General features: G+C 41.2%; 1 protein-coding gene across 1 annotated transcript in view; it reads right to left on the bottom strand.

Annotated features, from left to right (window-relative positions):
• LOC148649901 (mannosyl-oligosaccharide 1,2-alpha-mannosidase IA) overlaps window positions 1-18,806 on the bottom strand; it is a 212,250-nt gene that overhangs the window by 39,757 nt on the left and 153,687 nt on the right. Inside the window, exon 4 of the mRNA XM_088603116.1 lies at window positions 17,734-17,814. Within this exon, the coding sequence (XP_088459242.1) occupies window positions 17,734-17,814 (81 nt within the window). The remainder of the gene's footprint in view (window positions 1-17,733; window positions 17,815-18,806) is intronic.

Here is an 18,806-nt window from a genome sequence, read left to right as displayed (position 1 = left end):
CAAGGAACTGCAGAACTCTGTTCATTACTTGGCATGTGCAAGCATTGGTACGAAGCAAACCAATTATATTGGCTGCACTTAACTATAAGCCTTCATTGTTCTGGCACCCAGTTCTGTTTACAGGGACACTTACAGTACTGTAGGTACTCCTCTGCAGGGAGTTTCTTCTCACTGAGTGTTACTTGATTTTTTTAACACTTGTGCTGGTCACTTTCTTCATCGTACACACTGAAACATGACAGCATACACAGAAACCTTTAGTTGATTATACTGACCGTAGACCACAGGCAATCACATGCTATGCCTCGTCAGTATTTCTTATGATTGATTCCCTGCTTTGACTTTGCTCCAAATACAGTACCAGCTGCAGCATTATTGTGCCTATTTTTAATTGTTTTAATGATACCATTCTTTGTCAAAGCACTATGGAACTGATAGTTCTTTACCCTAATTTCTTAATGTCATTATGTCCCACAGCTTCTCATTGTAAATTATGAGAAAGAATAGCCCTTTAGTCTCCTGTGTGTTACAGAAAATGACACTTGTGCTTCTGTGAATCATAAATGGCCTCTTGTCAGTAATGCAATATGTTTATCTCAGCAGTCAGTAAAACGACTTAAAAAGCAAAGTGCTTTTCCCTATTTTCAGATGATGTGTGCTGTGTATGTGGATAAAAGATGCAGAAAAATGCTCTACACCTACAGTATAGCAATTACATGACTTACTGTAGGCATTTAGCACTTTATTGTCAATCAGAGAGCCTGAGGTCTGGACCTTAAGGATACTGAGGGAATCTGTTTCCTGATGGGGATGATTCTGCCAGCAATGCAGTATACTGTACATCAAGTCACCAAGTCCACAGTAAAACACACTTCATAGCATAGAGAAACTGCACGTTCCCATTTTGCTATTGTGATCACGTCAAGCAACTCATGTGTCATGTAGATTAATTTCATTGTGTCTTAACGAGCTTGATCTCTGGCACAGATAACCAAAGGAAGAGCAAGTGTGAAACCTTCTCTCAATCTGAATTTCCGTAGAAATGGAAACAAGGGACGTTTGCCACATATGGCTCATGAGGGCACTAAACAGAAACCCATTATGAGTTAAATGAGTACTGACACTAAAAAAAAAGAGAAAACCAAGCAGGGCAAGTTCTGCACTGCGCATGAATAATTGAACTCACTAACATGAGGATCCACAGACCCCCTGACGTAAGTCAAGCAGTGAGCACTGCGTAGAGACACCGGACACTGACAAGAACACTTGGTTGAACTTGACAGAGCTTTGCATTTAGAGAAGCTATTGTATTCCGGATTCCATCATGTTAAATCTGCTGATGTATTCATACATAGAGAACGGCCGATCTGCATGATTTCCACACTTCTCGAAGTATGAAACTGGAGTTTCACTGAAGTGCCGCTCTTCTGCTGCCACTGCAATTTGCACATTCTTGGGAGTCACCCAGCCCTGCTTCGTGCCCTAAGCTTGGCTTGCAGACTTTTTACAAGACATAGATGTAGTACATAGCCGTCCTCATTTGGGCGTGCGGTGATTGCCCCATGGCGAGATCAGGAGGTTGCAATTTAAGCAAGCATCATGTCCTTTCTCCAGCCCCCTTTTGAAGCAAGCCTCTCATGAAGACATCACCTCCACAACCAGATCTGTGGCAGGCACTGACTGGGCTTTGACTGACAATGCTGACCATACAGCATCTCTGCTTGGTATCGGCAAATGCACTGTGAGCACATTGCCAGTTTCAGAAAGTCCAAAGGGCATGTGCTTCCATCGCAGGTCTAGGTTACATAGAGAAATTCGCCTAAAGCCCAGGCAGTCAGCATGTCACCTTCAGGGCCAGTAAGTGCTCAAACTCAAACGCCGCAAGCCGATTTTATTCCTGTCACAGTGCATTATCCACAAAAGCTTTGGTATTGCTATGATGCAGCTGTTTTATTCATATAAATTTACCAGCTAAGAAACATCAGACAGGCTAATAATAAAAAGAGGCTATTTGCACCCTCTTATTTGGTTGTTCTAGATTATTGATCCATGAATCTCATTGTGCTGTTTTTTAGAGGATACTATAGAGTCAGCTTCAACAATAAATGCCACCTTGAGTATAAAAGATACTGCTGTCTTAAACATGCCAGTGCTTAACACTTCCTTTTCATTGCTGATCTAAAATTGCAGTAATCCTGGCTTACTTTGTCTCTACCTTTCAGAATTTTGAAAACTAAAATCAAAAGTCTTAGTCTCCCATATTCACGACTATGAAAATTCAGTTAAACAGGTGTTTATAATAGGTATAATGGATTACAGATGCCCTGGAAGAAACAGGTTCTTAGTCATATCCATCTTGCAAACCCTAGTCCTCAGAGCCTGCTACCCCATCCTGTGTCTTAGCCAGCCTTTGGAAACATTTCCCTTGAGTCACATATACATCCAAGCTTTAATCCATGGGAAGACAACCACATAGCATGCTTTCATTTTCAGCACGGATGCAGAGGCTCACCTGAAAAAGTAGAATGGTTTGACTCCAATTAGGCCTGAGGTGTCCTGACAAGACTACCGGTGAAAAAAATCCCTGGGGGAATGCGATGGCACTGTGCCTGGATATGGACATTGCCTATATGGGATGTGAAGCAATGACTGCTGGGAAGACAGGTTACTGTATATACACCCAATCAACCTTGTTCTGATTCTTCAGTAGCTGCTAATCAATCCCCAGTCTTAGTTAACTCTTTTGCAAATAAAGCCCACCATTGTCTAAACCTGACAAAGAAGGAAGGGCAAGTACAAAGAGCTGCAAGCTGTATATAAATAACATTTGTCATTAAACACACAAATAAGAAATAAAAATACACTTTCCTCACTATGTAATTAATAATAGCTATTATCCAATGTCAAACTCCTGCGCTAAAATCACCTAATTAAAATTGCTTATAAACTGTTTAGGAGTACAGTAATTTTCAAATTGTTAGGGTGTTTATCAGTTTTATTACTAAATTAATATGCGTTTCAATGAGTGTTTCATTAGGTCAGCATAACGAGATAATTATGCAGCCCACACACCCACCCACGTGTGAAATGAAGAGATGAAACTGATGAAGACAGAGATGGCTGCATCTGAGGGCCAATCCCCCAGCTCCAGCAGAAGATACTGCCGAGAAGCGACAGGCAGTGATTGCTACATTCTGCCACCTTACATTCCTATCTGCCTGCAGGAAACAGAAATGCAATAATCCATTTGTTGTAGTTCATGCTTCACTTCAGTAGTTCAATTATAGTTATGCTCTTGACAAACCCCACAAAGCACAGGCCAGGATGTCTCCTGCTTCCCATCAAGAGGGGTTTTGAAATCAAGCTCTGCTTCACTTGACCATGTCTCTCTGTGTTTTCACCCCAGTGTGGACAGTTCCACTCCACCTGGCTCTGGTACCGGCATCCAGATGAGCAAAACAAAGTAAAAAACCTCCTCTCGTTTGGGCACTTGCTTAAGCTCTTAAACAGCCCAGTAAGTACTAGTGCATGACAGAGCAGTGGAGGCTCTCTCAGCACTATCCTGGGTTTCACTGCTGTGTGTAGACAGTCACTGCAGTGAGATCCTACCCCCATGATGCAGCAGTCCTGATCAACAATGTGCTTTGATGGACCAGTGGAGCTTTTGAGAATCACTTGAAGAAGGCCAAACAGACAAAATGACCCTGGTAGAGTCTACAGTTGAAACTCAGTTGTTGCATCAGTCAGCAACTACATGTACAGTAATAATCCTGTACAGCTGAAGGGTACACACTGCCTTAACGTATTCAAGAGGAGCTCTCAACTTAGGGGGACCAAGAAAAAACCCTTTTAAACCATTCATTAAAAGCCCTAGCTTAAACCTGACAAAATCAAAATATGACAGCAATTTAGAATTTCCTATTTTATACATATTAAATGTATTTCAACAGGCCCATTGTAAGCCTTGTTCGAGAACTTTTGTCAATTCATTGCAAGACTCCATATTAAGAAATTGAAATTTTAGAGTAACCCCTCAGGTTGTCACTAAGTGTTCCCCAAACCTTGACATTTTGGTCATCGTTTGCCTGGATGAATTGAATGTTCAATAAATGTGGAAAAGGGTCATTGTTAGCCAAGGGCTCATTGCTGTGGTTTAGCAAACATTTGTAATGTTTAATAAAAAATAACAGTATACTTTTCATTTGTGGTACATAATAACAGTTAAAAAAGCATGAAAAGGGGTTTTCATGAAGGGGTTTTAAAAATAAAAAGTACATAAAAAATAATGAAAACAATAAAACCATCATTGACAAAGAAACACATTGATTTTCTTTGGCCAAACTTCTTAAATTTGCTAAGCATCCAGTTTGTGTTCCAGCCTAAGCAGGGAACACAAAAGCCTGGACCTTCACACCCATACTGTGAAGATAAACGGGGAACAGTGCCATCATATGAGCTTGGAAAAAAATCCACCTGACACTATTACTCTTAAACTGATCTCACAGTAAGGAAAAACATTTGACTAGTTTTCTGAGTTCCTCATCTTCCATGTTGCCATGGTTGCAGAAGCAGCCATCTTGCTTCACAAAAGTGAAAAGGACTTTAAACTGGGAGATAAGGACAAAAACACACAATATGGCGTCTCATCAGGAAAACTTTGGTGCTTGTGTATTTGATACACTACAAATAAGTTGGTGTATCATAAACAAATACAGTGACCAGCCATACGAAAACTGCAGTTACACAACTCCAGGCAGTAAATAGAGCAAGCACAAACACAGCAGACTCTGGTAGCCTTGGCTTTGAATGTCATGCCTGACAAGACCTGACATGGGTGGATGTGCAACAGGCTGATATACTTCCACTTATAGTACAGTGACTATTCCTCATAATGTTATCCCCGCCTTTAAGGTTACTTCTGAGATGTTACAGAAGGTGTCTGTTTAAAATGAACTCTTGCCAAGTCAGGATTAATGACCGCAGGCCAGAGTCAGATTGAAATGGCTTGAAAATGTCTGTGACAACTCCTGTAGGAGCCACCAGAGAGCCCATGTGGTTAATTTGTCTACATTCAACACAATTAGCAATCTAGTACGGCTTTGGGCCTTGGGATATTTATGCTTTTTTATTAAAGCACACTCCTCAGGAGGCCTGTTCTTCAGCAGAGCGAAATGTCTCTGGCTATGGAGGCTTGTTCTTCAGTAGAGTGAAATTTCTCTCTTGCTGTAGAGGCCTGGTCTACAGCACATTGAAAAGGCTCTATTTTCCATTGTGTGGAACCTTGTCAAGGCCTGGACTGTGAGAAGAGGCTGTCATCACTGGGGCCACTCTATATCCCCATTGGTTCTGCTTTTAAAATCTAAGAATGCAAAAGCAATGTTTCTGAACACTGTAAGTGTGTTTAACAAGATCTGAAGGACCCAAGAAAGGTCTGTGAACTGGTATTGGTCAAATATGTGGGGAATAACAATCCAGAGAAAACTACAGGCACCACTGTTAAAAACTGCATTAAACACTGCAAAAAAGACCACTGTTCCAGTTGAGTCCATGTTCAGCAACCAAATTAACAAGCAGCCTGAACAAGACTGTCACACACTGCGAGGTACAGGAAATTGACTATGGTTGGCAGCTTCAAAATGTGTTGATTGGGGTCTTTAATGTCTAGACAAGGGCTGACAAAGTCCACAGCAGTCATTGCTGCAGGCACAGTGCCGCACAGAAACCAGCTCCAGAGGACAAATCTATTTTAATACAGATAGCTTCGGTTCAAAGACTGATGGTTGCTTTTTCTCCCTACAGAAAGAAGGAGAAAAGTCTCCAAAATATGCTGTATGCTAAAGTATATTAATAAACAAGAACAGCATCTTACTTCCAATAGTTGCATATTTTAAGTCAAACAAAGCTCTTTGTAGTTCCCGACAATTGGACTGGACTTAATTTCAGTGCTGAGAAATAGTATTTCTGACCTATTCTTGATCCAAAGCAAAAATATTTTGCATATACTGTAGAAGTGTTAAAAATACAACGTAAAAAAGGTACAAAGGCAAAAAGTGCTAATCTGGCAAGAGTTTTGTGGAATTTTGTACAGTATACTAAAGAGAAGTGGGCATGATGCTCTGGAACACTGTCAAAAATGTATTTCATTTAATTAGACCCACAGCTTTCAATGAGACAATCCTGACAAGCCCTCAGGAAAGGCTGGGAACAGGATCTCAGCTGGGAAAATCACAGCTAACCTACCTGCTGGGCTGCTCCTCTGTAGATAAAAAAGCCAGCCATCTGTGACACTGGACAGCAGGAGACTAGGAAGTGCCTACAGTGCATGTGACACCACGTTTCACAGAGTTATTTCATGCGACACACTTAGCCGTGCTGATTGATTCAGTCCCTGGAGTACCGTACACAGCTTTATTAATATACTGTGTTGTATATATACTGTATAAAGAATGCCTACAGTATGTTACTTATGCATAAGTTGGGAACAGTTGTACAAATGCAACATTAAAAAAAGGATAGAGCATAAAATACCTATTAAACACTTTCAACAGGCCAAATAAGAGAATATTTCAAATTAAACCCCAAGACTGATCATGACGCGAAAGGCAAAATAAAAAGAGATTAACCCGAATAAATCCCAAGTGCTCCATATCCTTTCCTAAAAAATGTACTAACCTGAAATCTTTTCTAATAGGGCAGGTTTCAGAGATGGCAGCACTATGACTCCCCTCTGTCCTGATTGCTGAAACTATGTGCTGTTATGCCCGGTTTTACATTAAAAGACTTTAGCTTATTCCGAATGCAGCTCAAGGTTGGTGCGCCCCAACAGAATCCGCAGCACATCACCGTTAAGTGTTTGCATTGAATTGTAAGTTGGTTCACTGACCAGGGCCCTTTGTGTCCAAGAGCTGCTAATTCAACATTTAAAAGGATTCTTTGGAGAGAGGATGCCCAGCAAGCAAACAGCTATGGAGCTCTATGCAAATTTTTCAATTTAACGTCCCATTAGATGAAAGCACTTTAGAGCAATAGCTCACAGCCAGAGAGGGGGCTGCGTCTGCCAGATTTTCAGCTGAACAAATACAAAACCCCACAATTCTCACATCTGAATCATCTTATAACCCTGTGTTCATTCACCTTGCTCTACATGGCTATTAGAAACTGCACTCTTCTGCTAATGCCATCTGGCCTGCACTGAACTTTTTGCAGAACAGCTCATAAACTGTTTGTGGTAGTTTCCCATTGGTTCCAGAGAGTAATAATAATTAATAATTGCTTACACTTATATAGCGCTTTTCTGGACACTCCACTCAAAGCGCTTTACAGGTAATGGGGACTCCCCTCCACCACCGCCAATGTGCAGCCCCACCTGGATGATGCGACGGCAGCCATAGTGCGCCAGAACGCTCACTGGAGCTCACTGGGAGGAGAGCAGAGTAATGTGGCCAATTCATAGAGGGGGGTTATTGGGAGGCCATGATTGGTAAGGGCCAATGGTAAATTTGGCCAGGACGCCGGAGTTACACCCCTACTCTATTCGAGAAACACCCTGAGATTTTTAATGACCACAGAGAGTCAGGACCTCGGTTTTACGTCTCATCCGAAATACGGCACCTGTTTACAGTATAGTGTCCCCCTCACTATACTGGGGCATTAGGACCCACGTGGACCGCAGGGTGAGCACCCCCTGCTGGTCCCTCTAACACCTCTTCCAGCAGCAACCGTAGTTTTTCCCCAGGAGGTCTCCCATCCAGGTACTGACCAGGCTCACACCTGCTGAGCTTCAGTGGGTTGCCAGTTGTGAGTTGCAGGGTGATATGCTGCTGGCAGTACTCTCACAGCACCTTTCGATAAGAGCTAAATTCCACCTCTGAGCACCACAGCATAGTGCCCAGTTTATTGAATGCTCCCCAGATCTGTTGATTATTCCATTAAGTCTACTAGGGCTTTTCAGCCTCTGGGCCACTCACATTAGAACTGTTGAGACTTTAGATTCAAAACCAAGAACCAATATTTTTTTAATGCTTTATGCTTTTTTATACAAAACATGATTGTATCTGGAGTGTGTTTCACTCATGGACATTCAAATTTTGCTTTTAATTATGTGCAGAGCTCCTAAATGGCTTGGTTGGAAGGAGACAGTATAAAAAAAAATGCCTAGAATCAAAAAGCATTGCATTCAGTTATATTCTAGTGCACTGTGCTGAATTTCATTTGCAAATCATTTATATTTGGCTGGGAAAAATAGCCTATAGGATTGATTGAAGATTGTTTTGTTCCTTGTTGAAAATGAAAAAAACAAGAGACTTCCCAGCTGAGACCAATCAAATTAAAGTAAATTGACAGGTTGAATGTGTTTGCTCACAAAACTGGAAGTCCAAACATTTTCATTGAGAACATTTGCAGGCAAACAACTGAGTACATGGGATGTTATTTGTTAATTGACTCTCTCTTGTGCACTGACTGCCTGTTCTTCAGGCACCTCCACAGACTATGCAAATGGGCTGCAAGTTTTCGTGAATATGAAAAAATCTGTTGTAGGGCTCTGAATATTTCATGCGCTACAAAGCTCTCTGTGGATCAAATTTTATTTAAATGACAAAAATAAGAAAGAATCTTTGTGCAATTGGGGTTTATGTTTACGTTTCTAGGAGCACATATTTCAACTGAAGAAATGTGCCTGGAGGCGTAAATTACGAACATGCTTGATTTTCTGATGTGGGAATTAAACATGAAAAAGAAAACTAAAGGAAGGACTGCTGAGGTTCAACATGCCTAGTTTTCATGAAGTGCGAAAGAAATCCAATAGTTTAAGAAAGCAAGATTTGCAGGATACTGCCTCTGAATCGCAACAGTGTTCATATCTGTGCCAGTTGCCAAACTAATGCATATGTATAGTACAGTACCTTCCCATTACTGAGCTGAAAAAAGTGTTTGAATGTTTTATAACAGTCCTACTCCTAGAAAACACAGGGCAACATTCTTCCTTATGATTACAGAAGTAAATATCTTATAATCTGTCCTCCTCTTAAAAACTCTATTGAAATATTGTAGTCTTGACTCTTGTCACTGATTACCACAAAACTTTTTTCTGTCAAAACTGTGCCAACTATAGTCCCCAACTGCTCTTTAAAGTCTCAGTTGCTTAAGATGTCATAAAAAGAATTACACTGGTCAAATCAAGGCTGAATTGGACCAATGTAGTCTCCTCTACAGGTCTGAGTCTGTTTACTAGTTAAAAGAAATATAGCATTCAGAATACAAAACAGAAGACGCCATTACACAAAGAGTGGCCGGAGTCTGTCATCATAAAATTACTTTCTTGTCAGCATAAACACCCTCTCATCCTTTTTCTCCTCAAAGCCCCCACTAGTCCCCATAATATCACTTGACATCCTAGCTCTGTATTTGGCAATTAATATTCATTGATATTGCAAAACGACCACAACCAAAAATGGAACTGGCGCCTTATTAAAGACATTCTTTCCGTGTCACTTAGTCTGTGCTAGCATGCTCATTCACCCTTGTTCCTTCTTGCTTTGCTAATTATCTCTTTTGCTTTATCTGCAGAGAACACCAACACAGAAAATCAGTGACACAGAGGTATTATGCACAAAGTTCAATTAGGTCTCTGAATGACTGACTGGCTTAGGTGTGCAATATCCTGTTTACAGGCCCCAGTAGTTTTTGCTTACCTGTCTTTTGAATAATAGCACACTGTCGTGCCTGCCATTCAAATCATTCAAAAGCAAAATGAGCCCAAGTTCAACGTCATGGCTAAATTGTATTGAAAGGAAGAACCCAAGCTTAATTTTAAAAGGCAGTCTTCATTAAGTCTCACATAATTATCTGTCCATTTCCATTCAGCTTACAGTACCAACATCCACCTGTATGGTTCTACACATTTTCTTTTCTGGCTGTACCAGACAGCAGTCTGGTTAACACCAGGCAGAACTGTACCACCCTCATGCCAGATGTCCAGATGTTATTCCACAGGCCATTATCCCAGGTGATCAGCCAGCGATTTAACTTGGCAACAGAATACCCATTTCTAGCACAGGAGAAGCAGAGATGTAAGCTTACAGAGAAGAACAAAACATCTATAACAGAAGCACCGAGTTAAATATTTATCAAGAATTAGAAAAAGAGATGAATTTTGGAAAAGCCCAGTTTCCAAGTCATTAAAACCCCATATGATACCAGAGCATTATAACCATCTCTAAAATGCCTTTCAACCAGCTGTAGGAAAGAATCTTTATTGGACATGAGAAATGTAAGAGAATAGGGGATAACAACTTAAAGTTCAGCATAAAATATTCTATTCATTTTTTATAGTTCTGCTACAAAGCAGTGTATTCATTTTGAGCTGCTCGGTGTGACACGGGCTGACAGACTGAAGATTCAGAGACTCTGGAAGCAAGATGGAGATTGGGAGTAGATAGGACTGGGAGGCAAGTGCAACTCTCAGGCCAGATGCAGAAAGGGATGGCTGTGCTACCATGCAGGGAACTGTATCCCTGGTCCGGTGCTTGAGAAGCAACTGGTTGCAGACAGAGCAGGTTCAGGATAGATGGGGAATCTTTCAGGCAGAGTATCGTCCTGAGACACACTTCAGTATTACTAAGCGCATTACTTAAGTTAGGAGGTATCTCAATGACATAGCACAGGATCAGTGGCAGAGCAGGGCTTAAACGTCATGAGCTTCATAGAATAAACACCCATTAATTGGATAGAAGCAATTGGGACAATCGGCTTGAGAGAGTCCAAACAGCCCTGGGTGGAAGTCAACTCCTCGTGAAGATGCATATGGTTTCTGAGGATACAGAGAGCTGCGAGCTATGGTTTTCTTGGGCATAACAGCTGCAGAACGCAGTCAGTACAAGGTATCTGAGGATCATAATAATCTTTCCAAAAAAGTATTAAACCTATCAATATTGTCTCCATGTCTGTACATTTAGTTATGGGTTTTTGGTAAATGAACCATGACACTGGATCCAGTCATAATCAGTTCTGATATGCAAGCTAGAGACACAGAAATAATCTGAGTACTGTAGATGGGTTATGAAATGCAGCTAGGTATTGATAGGTTGAGACTGCCAATGCCCAATTCCAACCTCCTGTGCTCTGTGGTGTGTGAAAGCAGTTAATTACAAACAGCAGATACATCTGAGAAGCAGAGAATAACCCCTATATGCAAAGTATACACTGCAGACCTCTCTCCACATTTCCAGAAAGAGTTGTTGGTCAGGGGCTTCTGATGATCTGGCTGACTCAGACAGGAAGACTTCCATCTATCATCTGTCCTCCTCTTTCACTTGCAGCTCATTGGCATGCTGTGAACCGAGATTGGGACATTTCAAATTATGGAAGAAACACGCAAGATTGATGAGGATCATTTCAAAAAAGCAGAAAAAGACCTCTTGAGAAGCATTTGTAAAGACAGTGTTAATGACACATTACAGCACAGTGCCAATTGGCAGCGGGAGAGATTGCTCTTAAAAGCTCAGCCAGCGTACCTCCATTCTCCGCCCACCATCTCTCAGCCTGGGCCAAATAGGACCAGTGAACTGTTTTCAATCTTGCTGAACTGTAAGGAGGTTTCTGTGATGTGAGTGCAATTCAGCAGAGCAGTGCAGCTGAGCCCAGTGATGCTTTGTTTGAAGGCATGTTAAGGGTCAGCTGCAGGGGAAATTTGAGTTGCTATTTGAGCACGAGTAACCAGCAGCTGACATTGTCCTCCCACGGTTTGTCTTACGCGCTAGTTTGCCTGTGATCATTCAAATTCATCCAGGATACACTGAGGGATGAGGCCACACCTCAGTCGATTTAAATCGTGCAAAGTCCATCCATTTTCTAACCGTTTTATCCAGTACAGAGCTGCGGGGTTGCAGGGGGAGCCAAAGCCTATCCCAGCAAGCAATGGTCGCAAGGCAAACAACCCAAAGGCAAGGCAGAGTTCTGAGGACGGACAGCTCAGTTAGCAGACAATCCAATTTTCAGAAGGCACAAAACATTAGAATAAATAAGAACTGGGACAGATGCAGCAATATACAGCATAATCACTCTGTTTCAAGAAAGATTATACTATATAGTAAGATTTATATTCACTCCTTCAGACAACACTCTTACTAATATGTAGGACCTGCCTCCTGTACCTGCAACATATAGGCTAGAATACAAAATGATATATCATTATAATTTAGCAGAAAATGTTTAACCTAAGACATTTGTATGGAGTAAAATGTGAATTACACAGCTACAACTGCCACTGCATGACCTCTTTCATGGGTCTTTACTCATTCACTCCTCAGATTAAGGGTTTACAATGAGGTTTAGCTCCTTACTCACGGAGGGACACCATGAGTCAGTGTCAAAGCTGGGGTTCAAGGCAGAATTCCCATGGGGAGAAGCCCTAACTGCTGGATCATGCAGCCTTCTTGCATCTTGTATATTAATGTTTTTCCATTCCCATTAGAAAACAGAATTACAAATTCCACTTCTTTGAGCTCTGCTCTTGGAGCACAGACTTCTTGCTTCCAGCCAAGGAAAACCCACATCAAGGGATTGGCCTGTTAGTGGGTCAGTGACATGATGTGATTTAAGCAACAGCCTTGGTTTACGGTCAATGAATAAACTATCCAGGAAAGTAAAAGTCAAAGTGAGGCATGCTGGGATACCATCAGAAGCCTGGTGGAATTACTAAAGGGAATAATCACGAAAAATAGCATCTACCAAATAGTCTAAGATCAGGGACAGCATGGCGGCATGCAATCAAACATGAATGCCAAGTTTTGATCATTGCCCCAGGTTAAATATGATCATAAAATTCATGTCACTGGGCATTTGTCTGATATCCCCAGAGAGGGTGAGAATAATCTCATGATCACCATCATCCTGCAGTTGATAGACCCTCAAGGCTCTTGTCCTCACAGCAATCAGCGTTCTGCTGCGAAATAAAATTCTCAATGATCCACCGGCTTTCTCATCAACAAGAATTTCACACAACAGGGCCCTTCAGTACGCAAGGCAGGAAAGTGGAAAAGTATTAATTGAAAAATGAAAACAAAAAAGTGGAAAATTCAAATATTCAAACTAATTATAATAAAGAACTAACCCGGGCATTTCTTCCAGAAACGATACGTGAGAATCTTTCCTCCTCTGATGCACAGTCTATAATGGTTACATAATGCATGACTGAACACATTCAGATCGTGTTCTGAAATAGTCTCTCCAAAATGCCTGACAACACAAGGTAATTACACCATCTTCTTGTGAATTGATTAGCTTCAAGAGTCCATTAGCGTGGTCACACCAAATGTTTTCAGGAATATCGATCATCACATCAGGCTAAACTTCATCAACCTAGGCTCCGAATCCGACCACAAGACATGGCAATACAATAACCTGTATGGGGCTTCTTTTTTCTCCTAATTAATCGTTTATCTTCTGTCTGGGAAAGTCAGCTATCCATTAAAATCCCGATGTCACCAAACAATGATTCATTTAGGTGCTTCAGCTCTTCCCAGACAGCCATGCATAAGTTTTCAACCAGTCCACTGGGACGGAGCACATGAAAACACAGATTTCTAATGGAGAAACAAACAAAATAACTGGGGACTCATTTGGTACACCCACACCAAACCTATGTTTGCATAAACTTCACTGGGATGAACAAACAAAAGCTATATTTGGAGGCAGAAGTAGGTCAGCGAAAGAAGAAGGCGGGCTTGCAGCAATTCGACAACTCTAACAATTAGCTAGAACATACAATTACACCCTATTTTAGGTCAACGTTAAGCCAGTATTTGTGACAACATGGTCCTAGACTGAGTGAGCACACACACATGTTCAAATAACCCTGAAGATTCCTACAGGAACCCCAAAAGGCTAAGGACTTTTGAAATAAGTCCATGGTGCCACATGAATTTAACATATTGACCCCCAAGAATACAAGTCTCCAGCTCTGTAATCACAAATACTCTGTGATGGGAAAGCCATACAAAAATGAAAGGTTTGATTTTACTGACTGGCAGTTTCAGTCACACAATGTAAAGATGGAAGGTGGAATAGCGAATGTGTGTGTACTGTATATGTATGTGGGGGGAGGGATGTATTATTTTGAAGAAAAAACATTTCCTGTGCAACTTTCTCTTCATTTTGGTGCTCAAGCTCACAGTTATGGTACTGTACTTCGGAGAGGGTGCAAGGACACAGGATTGTACCAGGATTTCTAAATGAACAAAGCAAAGAGCTTCCACTGTAAGGCTTTAATACATACAGTACATAACTACAGACCAGACACAGTCAATACCAGGCCAGGGCCATGGAACACTCTGCAGTGTCTCAACCTGACTCTGTCTCATTGTGCAGCACCACTGAATCAGGTGCAGAAATCTCTGTCAGGGTGGTGACGTTAGGACATAAAGGCCCGACACACTGTGCTGCTGACTGGACAGGTGCTCCTGAGTACCAGGTGAAGTAGTTGGTGCAGCCCCTCCTACTTGTCTCACCGCAAAACTCATCTGCCAGAGGTAGACCATGCTTTACAAATGGCTCTTAAGGAATCTAAATGAAAACTTTTAAATCAAAAATCATTTTTAAGAAGATGAACTGACTCTTAGACATTTCTGTCCCTGCAGTGAACACTTTTCAACTAAAGCTATCACCAGAATCACAATCCTAACGCTTGGGTTACTTGCAGAATGTAGCTAATTCTCTATATAATACACGTTATTTGTGTGTATAATTGGTAGCAGTATAATTTATAAGGGTATATTAATATGCTAATCATTCCAAATATTTCATCATCTGGCCGTTTCCTTAAGGATAAATTATAACAACCTGGCTGATCAGCTTAATCCAGACCCCCACAACTCTTTATGTAAAGATATGTTCTATCATTTAAGACCTAAATGCCTACTCTATTAATTTAGTTCTGTGCCTCTGAACAGGTTACAGAAACTAAAGTCACCGCCACGTAATTTTTCAATGGCAGAGGATTCAGTGGTCATGGAGTGGTGGGGTTCGGTAGTGTATGGGTACAGGAGCTGTGTGCTCTGAACCAGGGAGAGACCAGGATCAAGTACTGAAAAAAACAAACATGTTGAAACAGCTGAGCTTTGGATTGTCACAGTGAAACCAAGGATTCCTCAGTTTCCAAATGCAAAAATACAATTAAAAGGAATGAACACCAAAAGGCCCAACGTACAGTACATACAGCAGGAGGGAAGTGTTCTATTCTGAGCCCAGAACAATTAAAGCGTTTTCTGAAGCAGAAGCGAGATAATAAGCAGGCTGGGTACCATTTCACTTCACACTCCACTGCACATTTGTAAGTTGCTTTTAAGAAATAAATATTTGCAGGGACTACAGCTAGACAGGGGAAGGTTGGGGGGTGGCGTCCAAGTTTTCTGTCACTAAGCACAAAAACACAACAAATCATCTTGGATAGCATCCCTCCCGTGTCTTCGGCTTGCTTCCGCTTTCTATCTCGTGCTTGGAGGGAGTCTCAGAAGCCGGCGACTTGCAGATGCTGTGCGTCAGCAGTTCGGCTCAAGAAGCTGACTTAATAGGTCTGAGCAGCAGTGGCCCGCACTGTCAAACTCCCCGAAGTGTCTCTCTGTGTGCGTTTACTCATCCTTAGAGAGAATAATGAGGAAGGTTTCTGCGTGACTGCCTCCCCCACAAGATTTAATCCCGCTATCGCTATAGACTGCCTTTCACCCCCCCTCCTCCTCTCTCACCTCCGCACTCTCTTCTCCCCCGCAACCTTTTGCCAAGTACCTGGCAGCTTCTGTCCAACAGCAACTCAAGACTGTCCAATCCATACGTCATCACCAGCAGAGTGATAATGTAGTTATTTCATGCTCTAGCAATGTGGCAATGATCATAGTGAAAAGGCTTAATTAGAGCCCAACCACATTAAACCCATCACTCCACCCCATAAAAGAAATAAACTGGGCCTTTTCCTACAACACTTCAATGGCCCTTATTCCCCGTTAACACCATAACACTATAATATCTGTACAAAACAGATCCCGATTCTTGTATATAAAGCACAAATGCACTGCTATTGCCCATATGGGTGTTAAATTAGTGTATTCGCGAGAACATCTTTTCTGCTGCTTCTTAGAGTTAATGAACTTCGGGGAGGCTCTACTGACAAATCAGATTAGCAAAGATCCTGGTTTGAGATAAAGTTACTAAATTTTCCTAGATATACTGCAAACACATTAAAAAACAGTGAAACAGACAGAAATACATGCTTCAGAAAGGTAATATAGTTAAAAGCAAGAATATTTTCTTTTACCCACCAGACTAATCAATATAAACCTTTCACCCGCACTGCGCTGACTAATCCACCCATTTTCTATTCCAGCAAGCAAAGGGCACAAGGTAAGGCACACCTTGTATGAGACACCAGTCCATCGCTGGGCACACACAGGAAACCCACACAACAGGGAAAACATTTACAAACCCCATGTTAATAGCACTTCAGGAACTGAACACAGGGCCCCAATACTGTGAGGCAGCAATGCTAACCACTGTGTCTGTGCCATGGGACTACACTGACCCATAATTTAAAACTGCCTAGTCTTGAATGGCTTACAGTCATGTACAGTAGTCTTGAGGATTTATGATTTTCATAATGTGGGTTGTTTGTGTGTAGGATTGTCCAAACTCTGGCTATCATCAGCCCATGTGCAGTAAACAGGACTCACGAACATCAATACATCTTTCACAGTAGATTGCATAGATGAATCGTTGCACACTAAATTGCATTGATAACTCAATCAGGGAAAGAAGACAATGTGCACTGGTGTACAACGCAGAGTGATGGTAACCCAAGCCAGCAAACTACAGCAAACCAAAGATCACTGCAGCCTAGCCCTCCTTTTCAGAAAACACCTTTCACAGGAGGCAGACAAGCAATACTGTGCAGCTTCCTAGAAAGCTTATTTTAAAAGCCCGGTGTCCAAAATGGAAACACGCAGGACTTTTCCCGTTCAGACTCATCTGAAACATCTCCAGTTCCATCACCAATGTGGACAGGCACCATTTTGAAAAACAGTTCTTTAATGATCACATTGTTTTCTCATTCCAGAAGAGATTGTTTAAAAATAGTTTTTACAAGGCGAGAGAGTTACCCACTTTTCAAAATTCTGTATTATCGATATTCTGATGTTTCTCAAGAACAAACCAGTTGTGCAATAAACCCCAAACAGGCACAGAAGTTTAACATGTACAGTAGCAATCCATAGGATCGGCTTGGTGCTTTCTCTGTGGGACATCTTGCAATATTACAAAATGCCATTTTTAACAAAGGGCTTCCCAAAAGACACATGGTCACAGAACATTTATTTTCAAGTTAACACTGCATGGCAAAAAGATTTATTCTGTGATGCTCTGCACTTCCAGATCAATTTCCATTAAGCACAAACCTGAATGCATATGTTAACGATCCTATTTTACATTTCTCCTCTTTCAAAATGGATTCACAGTGAGCGTTTTGACAGCACGTGGAATGCCGATGCAAACATACTGTAGATTTTAAATAATCAATATACTGTACTCTTAACACTTCTCTGCTCGCATTGGTTGTGTGAGTGAGGTGGGGTCTTTGACATACATCATTGGCAATAAATTCAGCCTGACTCCTCTTCTTCAATAGTTCAGCGACATAAACGACCTGATTCAGAAACAATGGCTGGGATAATGGCTGTCGATAAATCCTACCTCTTCGCCTGTCAGGTAGTATGCTGAAAGCAGTCCACCGACGTAACGGATGTTCACTTCAAACAAGGATGCTTCTCCATTCTGTAAGGGAAGAAAAAAAAAGAATAAATTCCTTTAGAAGTAATTATTTTGCCTGGCTTACACATTTATACACCATGCTGCTATTGCCTTAGGAACTAATTTTCAAAACTGTGTTGTATTTGTTTTTTGTATGCAGTGCTCTCTGTAGTTCCAACACTGGTCCATACCTGGTGAAGCAAATTGTCTCTCACTGGAGGGTTCTCAGTACCCAGGCTCACCACACACACATTGGAATTACTACAGCATCTGCTTTGAGCACGATTTAGGACACTGCTACACATTTTCAAGACCTACTGTAACCTCACCCACGCCACACTTTGATCATCTGAAACCAGGACACTTCAGCAAGAAACTTGCTGATTTCTCTCAATTTCCTTGATCACGGTGAATATGTATAATTATAATTAAAACAGCCCACTTTACAAATGGTAAAGTTATATTTATGGAACAAGTAATAGGTTTATTCCATGCTGAAAAGAGAAGAAAGAAAATACAATGTTTCGGCTGTGGAGCCTTCTTCAGGTGGCACCATTACAGTACGTTAATGTCAGTTTCATCAGTGCAATCTTTCATATTGATACAATTTCATTTTGGTTAAATACAGGAAAATCCAATCTTTAGGGCAGTCTTTTCAATTCCTTCTTTCAGCCATTCAAATAAATTTACAACCCATCTATGCTGAAACATCAGAAAGAGTAGTAGACTATTATCATTGATTATCATTGGATCTGGTTTTGTCCTGATATTTCTAAAAAAAGAACAACTTTGTGGAGACATTACTTTTAACATTTTGATAATGATACAGTAGTAAAGCTATAGCAGACATGTGATGGCATTTGTTTAGGCTGTGTGCCAGAAAACTGTTCTATTAGCAAAAACATTTAACACTTCGTCTTCGTTTCCTCACAAGTGCTTTCTTTGTGCTGCGTTTTACTGGTGTAATCCCACTTTTATGAACCTGGGCTAGAACGTAATCTTCACTTAAAACACAA

This window comes from Lepisosteus platostomus, chromosome 13 (genome assembly GCF_059453375.1).
Source record: "Lepisosteus platostomus isolate fLepPlt1 chromosome 13, fLepPlt1.hap1, whole genome shotgun sequence".
Classification (NCBI taxonomy): Eukaryota; Metazoa; Chordata; class Actinopteri; order Semionotiformes; family Lepisosteidae; genus Lepisosteus; species Lepisosteus platostomus.
Note: the sequence above shows the minus strand (reverse complement) of the source record. Positions and strands in the feature narration are given on the sequence as shown.